General features: G+C 39.1%; 1 protein-coding gene across 6 annotated transcripts in view; it reads right to left on the bottom strand.

The window, feature by feature from the left end:
• Positions 1–950: 950 nt before the first annotated feature.
• Positions 951–23,023, bottom strand: part of LOC103909745 (G2/M phase-specific E3 ubiquitin-protein ligase) — a 38,722-nt gene continuing 16,649 nt past the window's right edge. For 2 of the 6 annotated variants that reach the window (XM_073941611.1, XM_073941612.1), the window contains exons 3-10: positions 20,660–20,797; positions 20,483–20,560; positions 3,638–3,841; positions 3,213–3,523; positions 2,947–3,124; positions 2,677–2,803; positions 2,386–2,600; positions 951–2,012 (exon numbers count right to left, since the gene is read on the bottom strand). In XM_073941611.1, coding sequence (XP_073797712.1) covers positions 1,759–2,012; positions 2,386–2,600; positions 2,677–2,783 — 576 coding nt within the window. In that variant the 5' untranslated portion in view covers positions 2,784–2,803; positions 2,947–3,124; positions 3,213–3,523; ... (1 more) ...; positions 20,483–20,560; positions 20,660–20,797 and the 3' untranslated portion in view covers positions 951–1,758. Of the gene's footprint in view, positions 2,013–2,385; positions 2,601–2,676; positions 2,804–2,946; positions 3,125–3,212; positions 3,524–3,584; positions 3,842–5,741; positions 6,662–20,482; positions 20,561–20,659; positions 20,798–20,879; positions 21,127–23,023 lie in introns of those variants that run through there. The other 4 variants (XM_073941610.1, XM_073941614.1, XM_073941615.1 and 1 more) reach the window with 4 other exon arrangements.

Below are 23,023 nucleotides of genomic sequence, written 5' to 3'. Positions count from 1 at the left end.
ATGAAAGGTTCAGGTAATAAAAAATATTCAATACCTAATCCATGAGCATAGTTCATGATTTCATATATTTCTTAGCCCTGTTATGTTTGGGATCTAAATTAATCTTTTATTATTCCTGATATTTCCTAATTACATAAGATTAGATACCTTTTTTATCTCTCTCTGATCCATTTATCTCTCACACATAACAAAAGTACACACAAATGCAACTTTTTAACCATTCTCTCATCAGCATGTTCTTTATCTGCACAACTGGTTTACTTTGCACTCATTTGCTATATGCCCTTAATGGCATTGTATTGTTTACAAATTTTATTATTTACTATATTTTTTAGACCACATTTTACGTACAATTTTATATATTGTAAATTTTCTTTTTCTTAAAACTCTACTTTTTATATTAATATTATATTTTAGGCACCTTGGGTCTGAGAGTAATGTAATTTCGATTCTCTATTGTCAGAACACATGGATAGATACTCTTCTATCATAAATATAAATACTCTATCTCTAAGGCAAGACCTTCATACACAAAGTGCACTTGACAGTGTAGTTGGCTGTTATGTTGCCAACATTTAGAAATATATGCTTCAAGTTTATAAATAGGTAAATTGTCTTGATAGTGCTTTGTAATCTTAAAAAAGACTTTTAATTCATTTTTGGGGAATTTTTTTTTTTACCAGTTTGATTGACTTCAAACATAAGTAATAATAATATCTATATAAAAACTTTTATCTCAAACACATTTTTAACTTTGTTGAACAACATAGTTTAGGAATTGTGCTGAATTTGATCCTTAATTGTTAAATGTTATAAACACACTATTATTTAATTAGGCCCAGAATAATTACAAAACAACATTTACTTTATTGTGGCAAAACAATAACTGATTACACGCGTGGTTAAGGTGACCCAAATGGGGAAGTGCAGCAAGTCTCACCAAAACAGAGTAAATAAACTTCACTTTTATTTTGAACATGTGACTGTAGCAGTAAAAACATATAGATATTGCCCCTTTAAATGCATTCAGGTCTCGATTCATGCTATAAACAAAAGATTTGGACAATTGCCATCAAATTGATTGTTTTTTTGTTGTATTGCTGTTTTAATATTGTAAACTTTTTCAACTTAGGAGAATCATAAATGATTAGGGGAATATTTTAAAATTATTATCTATAAATGTAAACAAATTAACAGTACACTGCAAAAAAAGCTTTTCTTGCTTAAGATTTTTTTCTTGTTTCTAGTATAAATGTCTAAAATTTCTTATATCAAGAATAATTTTCTAGACAAGCAAAACATGTCTTGTTTTAAGAAGTAATATGCCAGGATTAAGTGAGTTTTTCCTTAAAACAAGCAAAATAATCTGCCAATGGCGTAAGCAAAATAATCTTACGTCAAAAGAAAAAACAAGATTAATTTGCTTACCCCATTAGCTTATTATTTAGCTTGTTTTAAGGAAAAACTCACTTAATATTGGCATAATATTTCTCCAAACAAGACAATATGTTTTGCTTGTCTAGAAAATTATTCTTGATATAAGAAATTTTAGATATTTATACTAGAAACAAGACAAAAAAATCTAAGCAAGGAAAGCTTTTTTGCAGTTAAAGGAAAAGAATGGTACAACAGTAAAAAGTTGTATAAGTTGGAATAAGGGTGAAAATATGTTAACAATTGATTTAATCATTTGTAAAACTATGTTGAAACATGAACTCGTTCATTTATCACCCTTACATGAACAAGGTATGTGGATACTTACATTGTGCCAAAAGTTGGCGACTGCAAAATACCTTCAGTCATGTAGGTTCTAAAGGATTCGTAAGTATTGTGCATTGGAAGTCTAAGAACAATGAGGCATGTGTTGGCCTCTGGAAAAATTCTGATTTCTTGACCAAAGGTATGGAGAAATTCGATTTTAGGCTGATGGGGGAATCCAAGTGGAGGCACTGATGAGGCTCCAGAAGCAAATTCCAGCACCATTTCCAATGTCAAGGGATTGCAGTCACCTTCTGTAATCACATGATTATTGATATATGAATATTATAGAATATTTGATGGGACAGAAAAAGGCACTCAAGAAAAATCTAAACAGCACCTAGAGTTAACAAAGACTTCTTTTAATGTTTTATTAATAAAACCTGGCCGGAATATAGGTTTTACTAACTTGATTTTTTTATTGTTTTAAAGCTATATAGTCTTTAGACAAACCAAAATAAACAGATTAAGGTTTAAAAGGATACATTTTGTTACAAAATACTGTCAATGAAAAAAAATAATAAAAAAATGTAGCTTTTTAAGAAATTAATATCTCAAATTACATTAATAAATAATTTTGATTCTACCGGTTTGGGTATGTTTGGACAATAAATCCTTAAAATGTACCTTTAACATCAATTAGCCAGTCTCTCCAAAAGCAGACAGTCTTATTTTCTAGCTGCCTTTTGTTGCTGCCAAGAGGTGAGAAGTCCACCTCGAAGAGAGTGGACAGATCTTTTGCCTCAAGTGGTCTGACTGCATTGATGAACACGTCCTCAAAAATTTCAGGATGGTTCCTAAACTCGTCAATCAGATCAAGAGTTTTGAAACCCTCTTCAAATCTGTAAAAACAAATGCAGTTTTAATGAAATTTTAATTTTTGAAATGACTACTAATGAATACTTGATAAATACTTACTGTCTGAGAGCCAAATTTGTCCGCCCATTCACAAAGTATTCCGCTGCAGATTGGACGAGGGAGTCCCTCTCTTCAAGAGATGAGATGTACCTTAGGGCTCCCATCATGTACAGACTGTCTCCAGCATCTAAAATGGCAATATTTGCTGTATCAACAGAGTCTGCATCTTTAATCTACCAGAAAATAATTGAGTGACATCCCATGAAATTACAAAGCATGGCAATATAACAAATACCTGTGTAGATAAAACAAATCTATAGTTGCAATCACCTTTGAGAGATTTTCTTTGAAACTGCTGTCTGCTATTTACTCAAGGGACACAGGAAGTGTACACTGACCACAGATTTGCATAAAAAGACGTTTGAAAAGAAATGGGGGCCTACTCCACCATGAATTATGCATACTGCAATCATTTTTGCAATCGCCATGTACAAGCCATTCTCAACAGCTGAAAAAAAAATTGTTGTCTTTTTATATTTTTACTTTTCATATTAATAACAATAATAATAAATAAAAGCAAACAAAATAAAACTTACCATGAGTATCAAGTGCCAGTAGTCTCTTGTCTTCTGGTCCTTCAAATATTTTGGACTTCTGTATTTCCCTCATTAGCAAGCAAAGGAATTCCCTGGTTGGTCCTCCTTCATCTACAGCTCCTTCTCCAACCCCATCAGAATACACAAAAATTACATCCAGCCTTGCTTCAGGATTAAACCGCCTTCGCTTAAATGCTTGCAGGCTGCCTTGAAGTATGTTGTCTCGATATACATTTATTTGATTGCTTGTCGGACAACTCAGGAGATCAACTCTGCTATGAAGCTTCTTAAAAATCATTTGCAGATCAACTCTAAAACAGAAAGGTAAAATATTCAGCTGTAATATGTGTGAAAATATATAGCTTAAAATACCTTTGCAATGTGTTATACTGATCAATCATTGTTTCATAATTATCAGTTGTTACAGAAGATGGCAGAGTGGAAACAGAGTGTTCAGGTGACCAGTGATCTGTTTGAGAAGGTGAAGGATCAGAAGACCAATGTGCAGGTGAAGGAGCAGGTGACCAATGTGCAGGGGAAGGAGCAGGTGTCCAGTTTGGAGGTGACGGGGAATGACTATCATACAGTGGCAAAGAAGTAGTTGCTTGATGTAGTGAAGCAGCATGCGGCTGGTTGGAAAAAGATGAGGGGAAATGGACTCGTAAATATAGAAAACAAATTATAATGTGTTTATTATAATGTGTTATAATATATATATATATATTAGGGATGTGAGGAGCAGCCGGTATTTGTATTTGTTGAGGGGGGGAAAGTATTTGTATTTGTATTCGAGTAAAATTCAAAATGGCGCAAAAATATATATTTTTTCTATTACACTTCTAATTTACATTATAGTGAAAGTATTGCTTAATTATACCCATTATATAAATTATAGACATGCAATATTGGTTGTTGTTTTTGAACATGTGACAAGAAATGTCATTGAAAAGAAAATAACATAGAAGCCATTATCTCATCCATGGTTAAACCAACAACTAATAAAATACCATCGTGAATATTATGAACCCCACCACCACCGTTCTTGTTGAAGGACACTGAATAGACAGAATAAAAACAAATAATATTTCAAAAAACTGTTCTTCTTCAGAAAGAACTTTTTTTCCAATGGACAGAATTCCAAAAACTAAAATTAACTAAATAAATCTAAATAAACCCCTGCCTGGGAGATCTGGCAGAACAAAAGTATTCTATATAATACTATACTATACTATGTAAGTCTATAGCATATATATTGCTGTCTGCAAAAGACAGTAATGTAGACATACCATATAACTCCCTTAAGTGCATACTATTCGACACAACTGCACAAGCATCGTTTTAACCTTTATAAAAGAACGTTAACGTTACTCTGTCAACAGTCTATTGTCTAAATTACCGCGCTAACAGAGCTAACGTTGCGTAAACAGAAAGCACCCGATTGCAAACTTCCCAATCCCGATCAAACTCCGCTACAAGTTTATAAACTGCATCTGAAACCCAATTAAGGTACAAAAATCTATTTAACAAAAATAGTGATGCAGTGAAGTATTTTTTTCGCTCAGCCGAGCCTTCTCTGTCTGTATCTGTGGAGAAGCTTGTGCCAGACACCTCCGCCCCACTCTCCGACTGAGCGTCTCTCTCTCTCTCTCAACCACTCACTCACGCGGGCATGCACTTATATAGTGTTTTTCTTGCTCCCGAATACAAATCATTTTTCAAGTATTTGTTCGAAATAAGTATTCGTAAAAACATGCTATTCGTGCCTTTCCGAATACCGTATTCGGGTTCGGCTCCACCCTTAATATATATATATATATATATATATATGTGTGTGTGTGTGTGTGAGTGTGTGTGTGTAGTGCTCAGCATATATATATATATATATATATATATATATATATATATATATATATATATATATATATATATATATATATATGAGTTGCCATGTATGGGAAAATATCAGAATCAGAAGTTCTGATATTTTGCCATAACACACAGCAACAAGTATGATATTGTGTTTATACATTAGTTCAACACCTTAATCGTGTATATTAAAAATAAAATCAAACAAAGAGGGTCTCAAAAATCCTTTTGAATGAGGGTGTACTTTCTTCTGCTATGAATTTAAATCACAAGTTGATATGTAAACAGCTGAGCCAACTGACAGCTAAACAGAGCTAGCATCAGTTAAAGATTGTAATTTGACTTAAGAACTAGTAATGAGTAGTACTGAGTTACTTTATGGCTCATTGTACTGTTAACGCTAAAAGAGCTAAAAAATAGTTAACTTGTCTGTATTTGTAATCATTCTTTTGATTAATCTCACATCAACAAACAATTATTTTAAGTTCTGCTGTGGAAATAGAATAAATAATATTGTCAAATATAATATTTCTTGTAGCAAGCTCAAATAAAGAGCTGCTTTATGCATTGCTAGCGCTTCCATTTTACCCCTTTTCGCCAACTCAAGGTGGAATAAAGTTATTAATTAGGTAATCCCTATTATAAACAAACAAAGGCGCTTGCCTGGAACTTGCTGCAGACGGAACAAACGGTTTGGAGAGTGCTGGTATTGGTTAATTGTCACACAGCTTGATGAGTTGTCCAATTAGTTGTTTAGATTGCAACTTCGAGTTTATAGAAATAGTGCCTATTTTAAAATATTATAATTTCTGAGATAGCATTGAGCAAAGACGGCTGATCTTGTCCATCCACAAAATGGCGACTGAGACGGCATAATAAGCCCTTAGAGGAGGAAAAGCCCAGTGTAACTTTAAACTATAGCTGATCAAATAATTTTAAAAATAGTAAGTGACTTTCTAAGTCAATCTCTCTTTTGTATGTTGTAGTGCTGTATTTATACTATAGTAATTGTAGTGTTGAGTGTGTGGGATGGGAATTTATGTATTTTGTGTTGGCCACTCTTTGTATAACTCTGAGTTAATTTTTGGTTGGCCATCTGTTTTTTTCTGATGGCTCTCCTGTTTTTGGTACTGCAGACTAGAAAGAAATGCCTGCATGTATTAAGTGTTTTTCCTCATCACAAACACAATAGTAATCTGCTAGTGTTTGCTTTGGCTTTCGGGGTTAATTATTTTGATCTTCTGATTGCAACAGAGAAATACTGCGAAATCTTTAGACTGATGGCATTTCATGCTGTTCAGCCTTATAATCTTAAAATGTCAGCAAAATCTGCTGTTTTCTCATAATTTTAGACATTATGCTAGAGAATCATTCAAACACTAGCTCTACAGTGATGTGGGTGAAGTAGAAATGGTTTCTGCTATTTTTGAGAAAGATTTTATCCTCTCTGTTACGTCCTTTTAGATGTTAATATTAAACTAGGAGTAGATGACAATAACATACATTAGTTTAATGTGTGTGACAAGCGGATGGAGAAAGAAATAAACTGAATCAAATAATCACTGCAATTATTTATTGCCCATATATCCAATGAAAACCAGTGAAAATATATACAGTGAAAGAAAAATATTTACAATGATTAAATAATGAATTACCTGGGGGGAGAGGAAGTAGTTGAATGTGCTTAAATCAAAGAAATAAATATAACAAAACTCAGTAACTGTTTTCTCAGTATCTTCAACGTACCAAACGTCTTAACTAAACTGCTCTAACTAAAAACAAAACATACAGAAAACAGCACATTCTCCTGAACCTAGTGAACTAATACAAAATATCACTCTGAGTGTTGTATATGTATATCGCGCAACTTACTCACTCCTACACCTCTCCGAGGCATCACTCAAACATGTCAGTTAACTGGACAATTTCACAAACATGGTTAAATCGCAAACTTTAGACAAGAGCATTAAACAAGCAAAACACATTCTCTCAGACTAGCCCTCGCAAGAGAGACTGTCCTCACAGAGACCCACAGAAAGAATAAGAGCGAGAAGTTGCGAGAAGGAAAGAGACAGAGAGAGAGAGAGATCGAGAGATCGCCATTGCAGTTTGGGCTCGGCTTTTAAACGCTACGCCAACCAGCGATTGGTGGAGCAAACCCAGCGTCAGCGGCCAACGTCATCAGCACGAAATGCGGATCCTCCAATGCCGTTCGTACCTGTAACACATGCATGAAACGACACACCCACATACAAAAAATGTGTAAAGCAGTTCATTTTCTCTTCTTAAAAAGCATGGAGTGTTTGCAGCAAACATGCCAGCATGTGTTAAAAATACTGGGGTTTGTCTGTGTAAGATGAGTATGCCTGCACAGGAGCAACACTAGGAGCCGTGCCCCCTCTGGGCAAGCGAGCGCCGTCAAAACGGATCCTGAAGCGGACATGTTGGCCGTGCTTTCTCGGGCTGCTTCGGCCGTCGGGTTGGAGATGGTTTATCCCCCAGCCCCGCGGCCGGACCGACTAGATGGGTGTTACGTAGAGGATCAAAAGGCGAAGCCTTCGAAGCCTCTCGTCCCCTTCTTCCCGGAAGTGCACAGTAGGCTCACGCAGTCCTGGAGGGCACCTTTCTCTGCCCGCACTGCGTCCGCCTCCGCCCTCACCACCCTGGATGGTGGAGCTGCCAGGGGGTATGAGGCGATCCCGCAGGTGGAGCGCGCCATTGCGGTCAATCTTTGTCCGCGTGACGCCCCTGCTTTGCGCGGTCCGCCCCGTCTCCCGTCCAAATCCAGTAGGTTATCTGCCTCCCTCTGAGCTAGAGCTTACAAGGCTGCGGGCCAGGCAGCTTCCGCCTTGCACGTGATGGCCACCTACCAGCGCTACCAAGCGCAGGCGCAGGCTGAGCTGCACGAGGGTGGGTCGAACCCAGGCTTGTTACACGAGCTGCGCACGGCGACCGACTATGCTCTCCGGACCACTAAGTCCGCCACGTGTGCACTGGGGAAGACGATGTCCACACTTGTGGTCCAGGAACGCCACCTCTGGCTAACCCTGGCAGATATGCGCGATGTTGACAAAGTTTCTTGACGCGCCCATATCCCAGGCTGGCCTGTTCGGCGACACCGTCGGTGAATTCACCCAGGAGTTCAAGGCGGTGAAGGAGCAGTCGGTTGCGATGGGCAAAGTCATCTATCGGCGGGGCCGTAAGCCCGCTCCATCCACGGCCGAGCCATCCACCTCCGCTGCTCCTCGGCGAGGGCGCCCGCCAACGGCTGATGCCCCGCCCCCGCCGAAGCGGGCGCGTCGAGCACGCCGAAAGCCGGTAGCCCCTCCTGCCCAGGGCGCCGCTAAGTCCGGTAAACGGACCGCGAAGCTGCCCTGAGACAGGCCATCCGGAGAAAAGGAGACTTGATCTTTCCCCGCTGGAGGGCGGGGCCCATATTCCAACGGCACTTTTCAGTGCCACCAAAGTTTCGATATAAGAGCATTTTCTCCCTTCCCCGGATGTGACAGCTCAAGCCCTGCCAGTCTGGGACGCGCTGCCTCTCAGCTCGCAGGGTTTGCATGCTCCGCCAGCGGCTCTCGGGCGCTGGGGGGACGGTCTCCCTTCTCCCAGCCCCCAAGCCCCCGCTCAGGAGTCAGGGTGCGGAGCCAGAGCGAATCGCTCTCCTCCAGCTCTTCTGCGGGACCCTCGCGCTCCCCGGATCAGCACACCCGCTCCGCGCTGCCCCTCCGCGGGTACGTCAACGATTGCTGCGATGACGTCATTAGCGAGGGCTCTGCCTGCCTGGTTAGCGCGGGCCAGCCCCTCGCGGTGGCTCATACGCACGATCAGACTCGGCTACAAACTACAGTTCTCCAAACGGTCTCCCAGGTTCACGGGCGTGTATTTCACCAGGGTCAATCCCCTGTCCGCCCCTGTCTTGCGAGAGGAGATTGCTGCCCTCCTGGCGAAGGGTGCAATCGAGCCGGTACCTCCAGCCGAGATGGAGAGCGGGTTTTACAGCCCGTACTTCATCGTACCCAAAAAGAGCGGTGGGTCACGGCCAATCCTAGATCTGCGCGTTTTGAATTGCTGCCTTCACAAGCTGTCGTTCAGAATGCTTACGCAGAGGCGCATCCTCTGATGCGTTCGTCCTCAGGATTGGTTTGCAGCCATAGACCTGAAGGACGCGTATTTTCATGTCTCCATTCTTCCGCGCCACCGTCAGTTTCTGCGGTTTGCGTTCGAAGGTCGAGCATGGCAGTACAAGGTCCTCCCCTATGGGCTCTCTCTGTCTCCGCGGGTCTTCACCAAACTCGCGGAGGCTGCTTTAGCGCCTCTGCGTCTTGCGGGCATCCGCGTACTCAATTATCTCGACGACTGGCTGATTTTAGCCCACTCTCGGGAGCAATTGACTGCGCACAGAGACGAGGTGCTCCGGTATCTCCGCCTATTGGGGTTGCAGGTCAACTGGGAAAAGAGCAAACTCGCCCCGGTGCAGAGGATCTCTTTTCTCGGGATGGAGCTGGACTCGGTCACCATGGTAGCGCGCCCCTCCGGAGAGCGCGCTCGCCTGCTGCTGAACTGTCTGAGGGAGCTTGACAGCAAGTTAGTGGTCCCACTGAAATATTTTCAGAGGCTCCTGGGGCATATGGCTTCCGCTGCGGCTGTCACGCCGCTCGGATTGCTCCATAAGAGACCACTTCAGCACTGGCTTCAAGATTGAGTTCCGAGACGCGCTAGGCATGCGGGCACACACCGAGTCTCTGATACTACGCTGTGTCGCCGCACCCTCAGCCCCTGGAACGACCCCTTGTTCCTGCAGGCCGGTGTGCCTCTGGGACAGGCGTCCAGTCATGTTGTTTCGACAGATGCTTCCAGCACAGGCTGGGGAGCCGTGTGTCGCGGGCATGCAGCTGCGGGCCTGTGGGTAGGCTGCCCAGCTGCATTGGCATATCAATCGCCTAGAGCTGTTGGCAGTGTTTCTTGCTCTCCGCCGTTTTTCCCCGGTGCTGGAGCAGCAACACGTGCTGGTCAGGACAGACAGTACGGCGGCGGCTGCGTATATCAACAGCATGGGGGGTATGCGCTCCCGCCGCATGTCTCAGCTCGCCCGCCGTCTGCTCCTCTGGAGTCACCCGCGGCTGAAGTCGCTGCGTGCCATTCACATCCCAGGTATGCTCAACCGTGCAGCCGATGTGCTCTCACGGCAGCAGATTCACTCTGGAGAATGGAGACTCCACCCCGAGTCTGTCCAGCTGATATGGGCGCGATTCGGGGAAGCCCAGATCGATCTGTTTGCTTCCCCCGTAAACGCTTATTGCCAGTTGTTTTACTCCCTGACCGAGGGCTCTCTCGGCATGGATGCACTGGCCCACAGCTGGCCTCGGGGCATACGCAAGTATGCGTTTCCCCCAGTGAGCCTGATCGCGCAGTTAATGTGCAAGGTCAGGGAGGACGAGGAACAGGTTCTGTTAGTTGCGCCCCTATGGCCCAACCGGACCTGGATATCAGAGCATGTGGTCCATAGACGCGAGGAAGACTTAGGTAACCTGCCACCCGCGGTGGATGATACCATCACTCAGGCTAGAGCCCCCTCTACGAGGCGCGCCTACGCCCTGAAGTGGAGTCTATTCACTGAGTGGTGTGTCTCTCGCAGAGAAGACCCCCGATCTTGCCTGATCAGTGTTGTGCTCTCTTTCCTTCAAGAGAAGCTGGACAGTAGGCTGACGCCCTCCACTCTCAAAGTTTACGTTGCCGCCATCTCCGCTCACCATGACGCGGTGGCTGGCGGCACCGTGGGAAAGCATAACCTCATCATCCGGTTCCTCAGAGGCGCTAGGCGAATTAATCCAACTCGCCCCCCTCTCACGCCCTCTTGGGATCTCGCCCTCGTTCTCACGAGCCTGCGATTGATCCCTTCGAGCCACTCGATACAGTATCTTTAAGATTTCTGTCCCTGAAGACAGCTCTGCTGGTCGCTTTGGCCTCCATTAAGAGGGTCGGGTCCCTGGAGGCATTTTCGGTCAGTGACTCGTGCCTGGAATTCGGGCCGGAATTTTCTCACGTTCCTACCACTCCCTTTAGAGATCAGGTAGTAACCCTGCAAGCGCTGCCCCTGGAGGAGGCAGACCCAGCCCTGTCCTTACTTTGTCCAGTTCGCGTTCTGCGCATTATGTGGACCGTACTCAGAACTTTAGATCTTCTGAGCAGCTCTTTGTCTGTTATGGCGGACGGCAGCAGGGAAATGCCGTGTCAAAACAACGTTTATCCCACTATTCATGTGCTTTGAGCAGAGGTCAGCCGCGCCCCCCAGGAGTGTTGCATCCTCTTGGGCGTGTGCGCGCGGCGCTTCTTTAACAGACATTTGTAGAGCTGCGGGCTGGGCGACACCCAACACATTTGCAAGATTTTATAATCTGCGAGTGGAGCGGGTTTCCTCAAGGGTGTTAGGGACCTTTGGTGATTGAGGAAACAACTCGGTAGGTGTTGTACACGCTTGCGGTGCCTTTTTTCCCTAACACGGAGAGATGTGCACCCTCCTGTCTGTCAGTAAAGTTCCCCATTCGGTGAGCCCTGCAGATTCCTCCGAGGCCCCCAGCACTGACTCAGCGGAGGAGTCATTTGCTGGCCCACTACGTTGTAGGTCTGCCCGCTGGTCAGCCCGCGTTTTGGGTATAGGTGCCTGCTATGGCCGATCCCCGCTGGTGATCCCCATATGCTTTTCCGCCAAGGTTAAGTTCCCCCCCCTGGGTGGACCCGTGCTTTCCCTATCTGCTAACCACCTTTTTATGCGCACTCCCCCTTCTCAGGGTTAGTCCATATGTAATTGCATTTGTTTTCCCCTACTGGGTGCGGATGGTCTCCGCAGCGTCCTCCCTACTGGGATGGCACGCTTCCCAACGTACTGTCGTATATTCCTAGAATTATCTAGACGCTAGCGACTCCCAAAAAAATATACCTATTCCGTAAAACTTCTTTTGAAGTGGGATAAGTTAGGGCCAAGGGCACGTTGGAGGACCACGCCTCTCATGATCTGGGTGCGTCACGCTTGCCTGACCGCTCTCTCATGATGGGTGTTGGTAAGGTGCAGTGATTATGGCGCTTTCAATGGGCTCCAATACGTGGATTAGTAAATCAATCCACTTATAGTACTGGAGTTCCCCCCGAAGGGGAACGTTCAAGGTTACTAGAGTAACCCTTCGTTCCCCGAGGAGGGGAACGGAAGCACTATACTCCGTTGCCATAATGACTGTCCCTTAGCTGTTAAAAGTCTCTTCAGCTTAAAAAGAATAGCGTCTGCTGGCGCCAGGTGTGCTTATATGCTCAGTTAATAAAGCCTATGCAGCACACCTGCGCAGGCTTGCGCTGCCAATTCATTCTTAATTGGCCCGTTCAATACTCTTTCAGACGAGCGGCTTCTGAACCGAAACCTCCCATACATGGATTAGTAAATCAATCCACTTATAGTGCTTCCGTTCCCCTCCTCGGGGAACGAAGGGTTACTCTAGTAACCTCGAACGTTCTTTTGCATCTATGCTTTGGTTGCTGACATAGACCAATGACATCTCTGCTGACCGTAGTAAGCTGGCAGAGAGCCAATAATAACAGGACCACCTAGATTAAAAGCTTATCCTAAAATGGTTAAAAGTTTTAACAAGACACCTAGGGGTGTGTCAAATAATCTGTATAAAGATTGTGAAGAACACAAAAAAAGAAAGAGACAAGGAAAGAAAGAAAATGAGAAAGAGAGTAGTCTGCTCTGCTCTTCCTCTGCTTTATTATGGAGAATAAAGTCTATTTTCTGATATTCAAAACCTCCCGTTTAATCATTTCTAATTGATAAGAAGTCGAAATATGCACTGTAAAAAATAAACGTTAATTTACACGTAATTGTCTGTATTTTTTTTACTGAATTTTTCAGTTTTTTCATTATACAGTGAAATACCTGTTGTTTTACAGATATGTTCTGTAATAAAAAAAATCGGTAACACTTTAGAATAACTATCCGTTATAACTAGTTAATAGACCATTAATAAACTGTTAGTTAACAAGTTATAAATGACTTGTTAAACAAAAGTTAATAGTTTGTTAATTATTTACAACTGTACCTTATAGATGGCTAATAGATAACTCACAAGCCGTTAGTTGACAAGTTGTAAATGACTTCTTAACTGTATTTTAATTATTTATAACTATACCTAATAAATTAGTAATAGATCATGAACAAGCTGTTAGTAAATAACTTAATAAAGGCTTGTTAAGTATCAGTTAATAGTGTATATATGTTATTGGGACGTTATTCTAAAGTTGCAGCTATTCTTCATTTATTAACTGTTAGTAAATGAGGAATAGTTGGAACTAGAATAACGTCCCAATAACATGCTTAAGCTAATAACTAACACTTAACTATTATATTTACTCACACTTTACAGATCAGTTGTTCACCCTATAATAACACCAGTGAAACTTTTTTATTAGACCACTGGTGTAATTTTAAAGTTTTATTTATTTTGTTTTCATGTTTAGCACTTCATGGGTTTGTATTCTTGCATACTGCTGTACTGCCATGTCATGGTTCAGTATGTGTGTTTCTATACATTAAAGACAACTTTTAACATTTCATCTGTGGAGTTTCTTTGGTAAAACACAGCACACAGAAAAGCCTATAAGTGGAACAAGGTTTAGAAACAAACATTTTATATTTTAAATATTACATCAAATTTCTGTAGCTTGAACTTTTTTCCATCCATTTGCTGTTCTACAAGGATTCATTGGTATTAGTAGATGGTTAACAAACGATGAACAACTCTCGTCTGTAAAGTGTAAGTAAATATAATAGTTAAGTGTTAGTTATTAGCTTAAGCATGTTATTGGGACGTTATTCTAAAGTTGCAACTATTCCTCATTAACTAACAGTTAATAAATGAAAAATAACTGCAACTTTAGAATAACGTCCCAATAACATATACACACCATAACTGATACTTAACAAGTCTTTATTAAGTAATTTACTAACAGCCTGTTCATGATCTCTTAAAAATTTATTAGGTATAGTTTTAAATCATTAAAATACAGTTAAGAAGTCATTTACAACTTGTCAACTAACGGCTTGTAAGTTATCCATTGCCCATCTATAAGGCACAGTTGTAAATAATTAACAAACTATTATCTTTTATTTAACAAGTCATTTATAACTTGTTAACTAACAGTTTATTAATCGTCTATTAACTAGTTATAACGGATAGTTATTCTAAAGTGTTACCAAAAAATCTTACATTAAATTTACAGTTATTGCTTGTATTTTGGTATTACATTCTTTCTCTGTTTTTTAAAGGAAATGTACTCTATTTTAAGAGAGTAACACGTAATTGTACGTTAATATTTACAGATTATTCCTGTAAAAATAAATGTTATTTTACAGATAATTGTCTGTATTTTTTTACAGAATTTTCCTGTTTTTTCAATATACGGTGAAATATATATTTTTTACAGATATTTTCTGTATTTAAAAATTCCAACATTTAATTTACAGGTAATTGTTAGTATTTTGGTATTACATGTTTTTTCAGGTAGCGCAGTGGGTACCACGATTGCCTCACAAGAAGGTCGCTGGTTCGAGCCTGTTCGAGGCTCACATGCAATTTTTATACAATAGCTCATTCAAATAAATATTTGTAAACAAGGTTGGCACTGCAGTTGCTGAATAAATTATAGCAAAGCTGCTAAAAATGCAATATGGTGAGCATGTTGGAATAGGTTTTTATGTGCTCCACATGTTATAACATGGGTTATTTGTCCAACTTTAACTGCCAGCTGTTCACAGGATAACGTATCATCTCGAACAAGTCTCCACATATGGTCACATGAACTTCATTCGTGGTCACATGTGATGATTATGTGGATTAACGTGACTTATCTGTAGCCTGTTAAAGTTAAGATTAAATTGAAGTTATAAATGTCAAACAATAGCCTAGTATTTTAGGCCACATACTGTACGGTATATGCACTGTAAAATACAAAAAATTATATTTAATTATTATATTTATTTTCTATAATATTTATGATGTATGCTATTATACTTTTCTCCTAGTGACTAATCACACATATTACTTGTGTATGCATGTTATGACCTGTAAACATTTTTTCTAATCAATCTTTACAGTTGCAATGTGAAGTCTACAAAAAGTTAACTAAACATATGATAGCAGGGTGTAATCGGGCCGAGCTCGGCTGCCCTTCGGCGCCTCCAGCTCCGACTCGGCATCGGCGAGTGTTATCCGGGCCGCAGCTCGCTTGCGCACATGCGGTTGTGATGTGGCTGTACAGCACTGGCCCGATTCCAGTCAACCATATCCGGCCCGAGTCTGTCTGTAGAGTCTGGGCCGCTTCTGGCAAGGCTGATGGCAACCGATTAAATTCTTATTTTATCTAGTAATCTGTTAGCTCCACGTTTAATGATAATTTGAGAAAATATTCATGGTAGGACAGCAACAAAATAATAAGAATATTTAGTGTGGATGGTCTAAATGTTTAGACGCAAACAAAACAATGCTATTTATAAATGGATTATATATATCACCTATAGATAAACTGTGAAAAATGTGCTTATTTTCGAGACGGCACGCTCCTGTGCCGACTGTTTTTTAAAGCAGAAGTTGGTTTCATAAGAAACACATGTAAGAGTAGATGAGATATATCCAGCTGCAGAAACTCAGTAAAGCAGTAAACTCCAAACTCCAATCCAGGCGGTGGCGGTAATGCTCCAAAAAGCTGGTTGCCGACCGCCATGAAGATCACAGGAGGAATAAGAAGTTTGTTTCGTTTTTCAAAACTTTCACGTGGATTCCAGTCAGAAAGGTAAGGTTTTTACTACTTGTGTACTGTATACTTTGCGAATTTAGAGCTTAAAAGATTTTTTCACAATGTTTAGTTGTAACAGTGTTTAGTAATTTAAAACAATTTGATACAAAATGTAACTTGCTTTAAGAAACACAACTGGAGCTAATGTAAGTTATGCTAGCGCTAACGTTACAAACACGTCTGAAAGTTCCTGTTCCTTTAACACAATGTTAGACTGTAACGTGTTTAGTAACTGACAACTATTTTAATTGTTTTAAAGAAACATTAAACGAATTGGAGTGTAAGCTAACGTTATATGTTATACGTTATGTTATTGACAAAAATTCTGATTCTGATAAATTCTGATTTAAATGAATGGGTAACAATATTTGTTGGTTAAGTCTTATTGTTCTTGTTTAGCAAATGTTAGTAAGGTTATTTTGCAGCACATCACGACCAAAGATGCCAATGGCACACTCTTATGAACATGTGAATAGACATATGTTAGGTGCTTAAAGTCCATTATAAGCTGTAAACTGCTGATACATTTTCAACATAGACTGAGCTTTTCAGACTTTACATTACTAATTGCTTCACAAACAGCTGAAATGGTTTATTGTTATTGGCTATCATCATCATCAAACATTTTTCACAATGGTAGGTTAATCTTCATGGGTACAGAATAATGCATGTGCTTGGCCATCTTACCCTAGTAGCAAAGAATTCTGGCCCAGATTTGGCAAAAAGCTGGCACAGCAGGCATTCATCCGGCACTGGCATACAGCATGTGGGCCAAACATGGCCCGGGTTTGGCAGAGGTGGCACCGTTTTTAAGGCGGCACACAAGATTTGGGCCAGATGTAAAACGTAGTATTTGGCCCAGATTTAAAAATTTGATAAGTGGGCCATGTGAGTTTGGCCAGTCTTGACCCACATTTAAAATACACTAAAATCATTTTTGAGTAAAGAACAAAAATTCTACCAATCAGGTCACTTTGAGAAAAAGCGTGCCCATAGTGTGCCTAAAGCGCATCACTCCATGGGTTTATCAATTTCATTGCAATCGTGACACACCAACCTATCTGGCCCAGTTCAGGCCCAGTTATAAGTTATTAACTTGGCTGAGACTTGGCCCAGATATGGTCTGTGTTTGGCCCTTATCTGGAATCCAGATTAAGTCCAGTCATGTACCGTAATTTACTGCGGCATGTGGGCCAAGCAAAACCTGATTGTGTGGGCCAGAGCTGGGCCAGAGAAATTTTGCTATGTGGGACAAATCTATGTCTCAGATTCATAAGGCTGTCACTCTGCATGAATCTACTAATAAATCTTGTGCAACCTTCAGTGTACTGATTATTTACACTATAGGTATTATAGGCATTAATTAACTTTGATAGTATTTCAGGATTTGAACTTTTCTTTAAGGGAGGTTAACAACAATGTAATGTTTCATTATAGACGCATATGAGGAAGCTCGACTCAAACATTCACAAGCAACTGTGATTTCTGACTGGCAGACAGATGAGGGTGATGATCGCCCGTCATACACCTAAAGAAAGAACAGGTTTGTTTGCAATTATTTTAAACACATACTGTCAACATAATGTCATTGATCTATTACAACCAGCGAGTTTTGCCCTGGCACTATAATAAAAAAGTGATGTTTTGTTTTGTAAATGTATCTGATCAAGGGACATTAAAGACAACTATACCGTGATGAAGAAAAATTACTTGGAACAAAGAGGCTGGATAAAAGGCAGGTATGAAGATTTCAGAAATAAATGCAGCACCACAAGTACCATCACCATCAATGACTATGGCAGAAATCTTAAGACCACCATCAAGATGCACAGATACTGTACATTCCAGTACACCAATGAACATTTACAGTCCTTGTTCTAGTGCAGTTGGAGATCAAGACAGAACTTATTGCAACTCGTCATGTCTTTATAAGAAATCAAGACATCACTAAACTTGTATAGGCTTAATGCAGCTGGAAAATAAAGATAAACTAGAGAATATCAGTAGTGTCAACCCACTGTTGTATTTACACAAGTTGTATGAGAATAAGCTACAGGTTGATTTATACTAATTTGTTATTTTTCTTTTTTAGCAGGACTGAATGAACATTTAAAATCACACAACGTCATAAAGCAGCAGCTGGGCCTGAATCTCATAAACCAGCAAAACCAAAACAGACGTGATGAAATTCCAGATGTTAACACATTTGACCTTCCTTTGTCCAATTTTACTTGGAAAAGCTTAAATCAACTAAAGGAGCAGCCCGAACAAATGAAGAAACTGGTAAATTCAAGCTCTTGCTAATTTCAAAGTGTTTTAAGTTTATTTGTTTTATTTATTTATTTGTTTGTTTGTTTGTTTGTTTTTTTGCTTTGTAGGTAGGCTACTTTGGAATCATTGGTGTTTTGCACTAAGCAGTTGGCCGTATCCTGGAAAAGCTTTTGGTTAACTCCTTGGCTAAACAAATTAACTGGAGCAGGCCAAATTAAAAATTAGCCTTTCATGCACTCCTCCTTAATACTGTCGGAGTCAGTAAGTTGGTTTTGAATATACATTTTAATACAATTAGGGGCCGTTTCATCTGTGCATTTCTTTGAATTATTAACCAGAGCAACAAAAAAAATCTATATATAGTCCCATTTAGGTTTTACTTATATGAGAGCAAGCATTTTTTTTTATTTTTTTAACATTAGTACTTGTTCATTACTAATTATCTGTTTACCTTTTAATCACAGATGCAGTGAGGACAAATGTCTATACCACGCCACTGATAAAGAGATTGAAAAATGCATTACAATGTGGCTACAACTTGCTCCTGACAGGGATGGAGGAAGGAGGGAAGAAGAGAAAGCTAATGTGTCAACTATCTACATCAATATTCTATTCTATTTTATTTTTAAACAACATTTTAAGTGTATTAAGATGTTCCCTGATACTTGAGCAATTTGTTTCTTTTCATTTGCATATATATATATATATATATATATATATATATATATATATATATATGAAATGTGTGTGTGTGTGTGTGTGTGTGTATGAAATGTATAATCATCTCACTCATGTCTTGCTGTTTGTGCAATTTATTCTGTTCAAGTTTATTTAAAAATAAGTTTGTCTTTATACTTCTGCAATTTTATATATATATATATATATATATATATATATATATATATATATATATATATATATATATATATTTTTTTTTTATTTTTTATTTTTATTTTTTTATTATTATTATTTTAATGTTTTATTGAAAAATGTTTAAAGATGTTTCTTTAGAATTTGTCAGTTCTTCTTACAATTTTGACTAGCATATTTTACGGATTGTCATTGGTATTTGTAAGATGTTTCTTGCTATATTTTAAATTGATTTCTATATTTAGGTTTATATAACATTTTGCTGTTTCAAGATGGAATAAATTTCCGAATAAATCGCGGGAGCGGTCGGTAACGGGTTTAATTTGGGATGGGAGCGGGCTGTCTAGCAATATCACGGATATTGCTATGCGAATGAGAAAGAGAGAGTCTGCTTGGTGCTTGTGTGTGTGTGTGTGTGTGTGTTAGTGCGCACGCGAGAGAGAGAGAGAGAGAGAAAGAGAGAGAGAGAGAGAGAGAGAGAGAGAGAGAGAGAGAGCGAGAGAGAGAGAGCGAGCGAGCGAGCTTTGTGTGCTTGGTGCTGTGTGTGTGTTTATACAGACAGCTTGGCTGTCTGGACTGTATAGCTGGGTGACAGACTGTCATCGGTCCAATCAGCGCAGATTAGCTTCGCGCTAAGGAGGGGTTTGGGAACAAATGAATCACTGGACGATTCATACGGGAGTCGCTGGGATAATTAGGTAAAAATAAGTGCAGATTATAGGACCATGAAAGTGTTTTTTGACCTTGCATGCATATTAGACTGTTGTTGGAGACCCTTACAACCAAGATATGACCCTATTTCAAGTATAATATGGGCTCTTTAACTCTGACTTGATTACCCTGGGTTTGTATTTTTATGCACTGAAATTGAACATAGCTGTTTAAGCTGTGAATATTTTAACTAAAAACATTTCACACACATTTTCATACTTAAATTCAACACTTTTTATTCACCTTCCAGAATTCACTTTCTAAAATATTTAGTTCTATTTAAAAACACCATGTATAATATACATAAAGCAATTTTCTGTTAATTTCAGTCAAAAAAAAATTCAGTGGTTCAAAATCTGCTGCTAAAATAGAAATTTTTTATTAGGGAACTGCAGGAAAGGCAATAGAGTGCAGATTAACCATCTCCAGCTGTTTATGAAAAGTATTATAGAGCACTTTAATTCGTGCATACTATCAAATAAAATGTTTCTAGTGTATTTCAATTACTTTAATGTCTCAGGCCTAAATGTCAACTCAGAAAATATACTTAAGGGTCATTCTTACCTGGTCAAAAACACAATTTTTCCCAATAATAGAAAGGAGGACAATAACATTCAAAATTTGTAGCTAATGAAGAGTATGTGACTTACTGTTGGATTTTAATAATGTTCTCAATAAATGGCTGTTAAATAAAATGTTGTAACACTTACTTTTTCCCTGTCTGCCATTAAAGACTGTTCAAATTCATTCTCTTGCTCCTCCCTCAAAGAACGCCACTCCTGCAGGAGCTATCATCAACACATTAAAACATTTCTGAATTAAATATTACAAGAAACAAATGGATCAGACACTCTGGATTAAAATGCTCATGGTTTTTTCCTGGTTACCCCTGTGCTGTTTGCAGTCTCATCTAGGTTGCCACTGAGCTCCTGATTTGTAATGTCAGTGAGATCAAGCACCTGTGATGGAGTTGCCTCAAAGTTGACATCTGGCTCAGCTTCATTTTGTGCTCAAGGTGCTGATTCCTGTGCAGTTAATTGTTATTATTACCACTTTATTAACACCACAAAACAATGTGCATTTAAATATTATAAAAAACAAACAAACCTGATGCAATTCTGCCAGTGGCAAAATGTATATCCTACTTTGGCCCAGAGCTTGCTTTAAATCTTTTATTGAAGCAACCTGCACTTTCGTAATTTATTCCCTCTGTCAGCCTTTGCAAGCTCGTAACCGACAAGATTTAGGCTAACATCAGGAAAACTTTGGCAAATAAATTGTTTTAAATCTGCCAAGCTCCAGTTAATTTGTATTTTAGCCTGTTTTTCTTTTTCTCTGTCATCAACAAGGCTCCCTACAAAGTTTTTAAAACAAAAATAATTATTAAAACTTATTGTTTTAGAAAGACACCATGACTAAACATGTTATACATCTGATGATTTGATTATTTGCAAAGACTCATAATTAGCTGTGCGTTTACCAAATCCAGATTGTGTCATTTTTTGCCTTTCTGCCACTGTAGGTAGTTTTAAAAATGTTGGGCCAGGAAGCAAAAAAATGCTAACTTATCAAAGAAAACCCAAACAATACCATCTCACATTCTTAAGCCTTAAAAACTCAGTTTGCAGAAATGAGTTGAAAACAAAACGACAATGTTCAACAGGCCCCTGTGTGTAAAGTGATATGAATAATCTGTTTTATTTTACTACATAGACTGATGTGTCAATCTTTCATTTTTCGTAAAATACAGTTTTGTGTTTGTCCTCCATTCCAGGCTAACGTTACACGAGCTTGCAGGTGCCAAAAGTGTGAAGCATGGTGCAAAGACTGATGGGAAGACTCATTAGCATTTTAAGTTTTAATAGTTAAAACTAACATTTACCGATAAATATTGATATCAAGAAATGCATTTCCACTAGTAAAAACTGTAGTTATTGATATCAAGAATTGCATTTTCACTAGTAAAAAGTCATCATAGGCTGCCATTCAAATTTAATTGTTGATATCAAGAATGACAGATTTGATTATTTGCAAAGACTCATAATTAGCTGTGCGTTTACCAAATCCAGATTGTGTCATTTTTTGCCTTTCTGCCACTGTAGGTAGTTTTAAAAATGTTGGGCCAGGAAGCAAAAAAATGCTAACTTATCAAAGAAAACCCAAACAATACCATCTCACATTCTTAAGCCTTAAAAACTCAGTTTGCAGAAATGAGTTGAAAACAAAACGACAATGTTCAACAGGCCCCTGTGTGTAAAGTGATATGAATAATCTGTTTTATTTTACTACATAGACTGATGTGTCAATCTTTCATTTTTCGTAAAATACAGTTTTGTGTTTATTGTGTGATATAAATTTGCATACTAGATGTGTAGAACTGGCGGTCTAGACAGAGGACAATTAGAATTTTTTTTACTGTCGGGCCCTCTGCCCGACAGTAAAAAAAAAATAATAATTTGCGGGTTATGGACAGCTTTTGGGCTGGAAAAAGCCAACTAACGTAATATCTGGCAACTCTGCGGACTGGCCATGGGTAGCACCGTGGCTTGAAGATCAACCAGGCCTGTCGCTGTGAAAATACCCCACCCTCCAGCATGTGAAACGGGGCGCATTGTCCTTTATAAGTACAACATATAGAACATAATATAAAAACGTCAAGTACGCTAGGCTATTAACAAGGTTCAAAACTTAAAATCACAAAAATTCTTTTTTCACTAGTGAAAATGTTAATTTCTGATATCATGAATGTAATTGTTACTAGTGAAATTAGTCATTTTAGATATAAAAAATGTATTCCATAATTGTTGATATCAGAAATACAATTTTAGATATCAGAAATAACAATTTTAACGTGTTAAAATATAATTGCTGATATCAAGAATTAACATTTCAACTAGTATCAAATTAATTCTTGATATCAGGAATTTACATTTTTACTAGTAATAATATAATTATTGATATCAATTTACCTTTGCAACTAGTGAAAATATAAACATTGATATCTACAATGACATTTTAACTAGTAAAAATACTCTTGCAGATATCTAGAATTGTAATTTTTACACGTAGAAATTGCTATGGTAATGAGCTCATTAATATTCATGTGATTTGGTTTTCCCACAATTCCATTGGGCTAAACCAGGAACAAAGATGGTGGAAGCAGATGCACAAAAACGACTGTTGTCTAGTCAAAGATCAGTTTTTAATTAACAGTTTTTTAAATCTACAATCATAACAATAAATGTGTTTAA

The sequence above is a fragment of the Danio rerio genome, chromosome 24 (genome assembly GCF_049306965.1).
Source record: "Danio rerio strain Tuebingen ecotype United States chromosome 24, GRCz12tu, whole genome shotgun sequence".
NCBI classification, from domain to species: domain Eukaryota; kingdom Metazoa; phylum Chordata; class Actinopteri; order Cypriniformes; family Danionidae; genus Danio; species Danio rerio.
The sequence above is the reverse complement of the archived record's forward strand: the minus strand, read 5'-3'. Positions and strand labels throughout refer to the sequence as shown.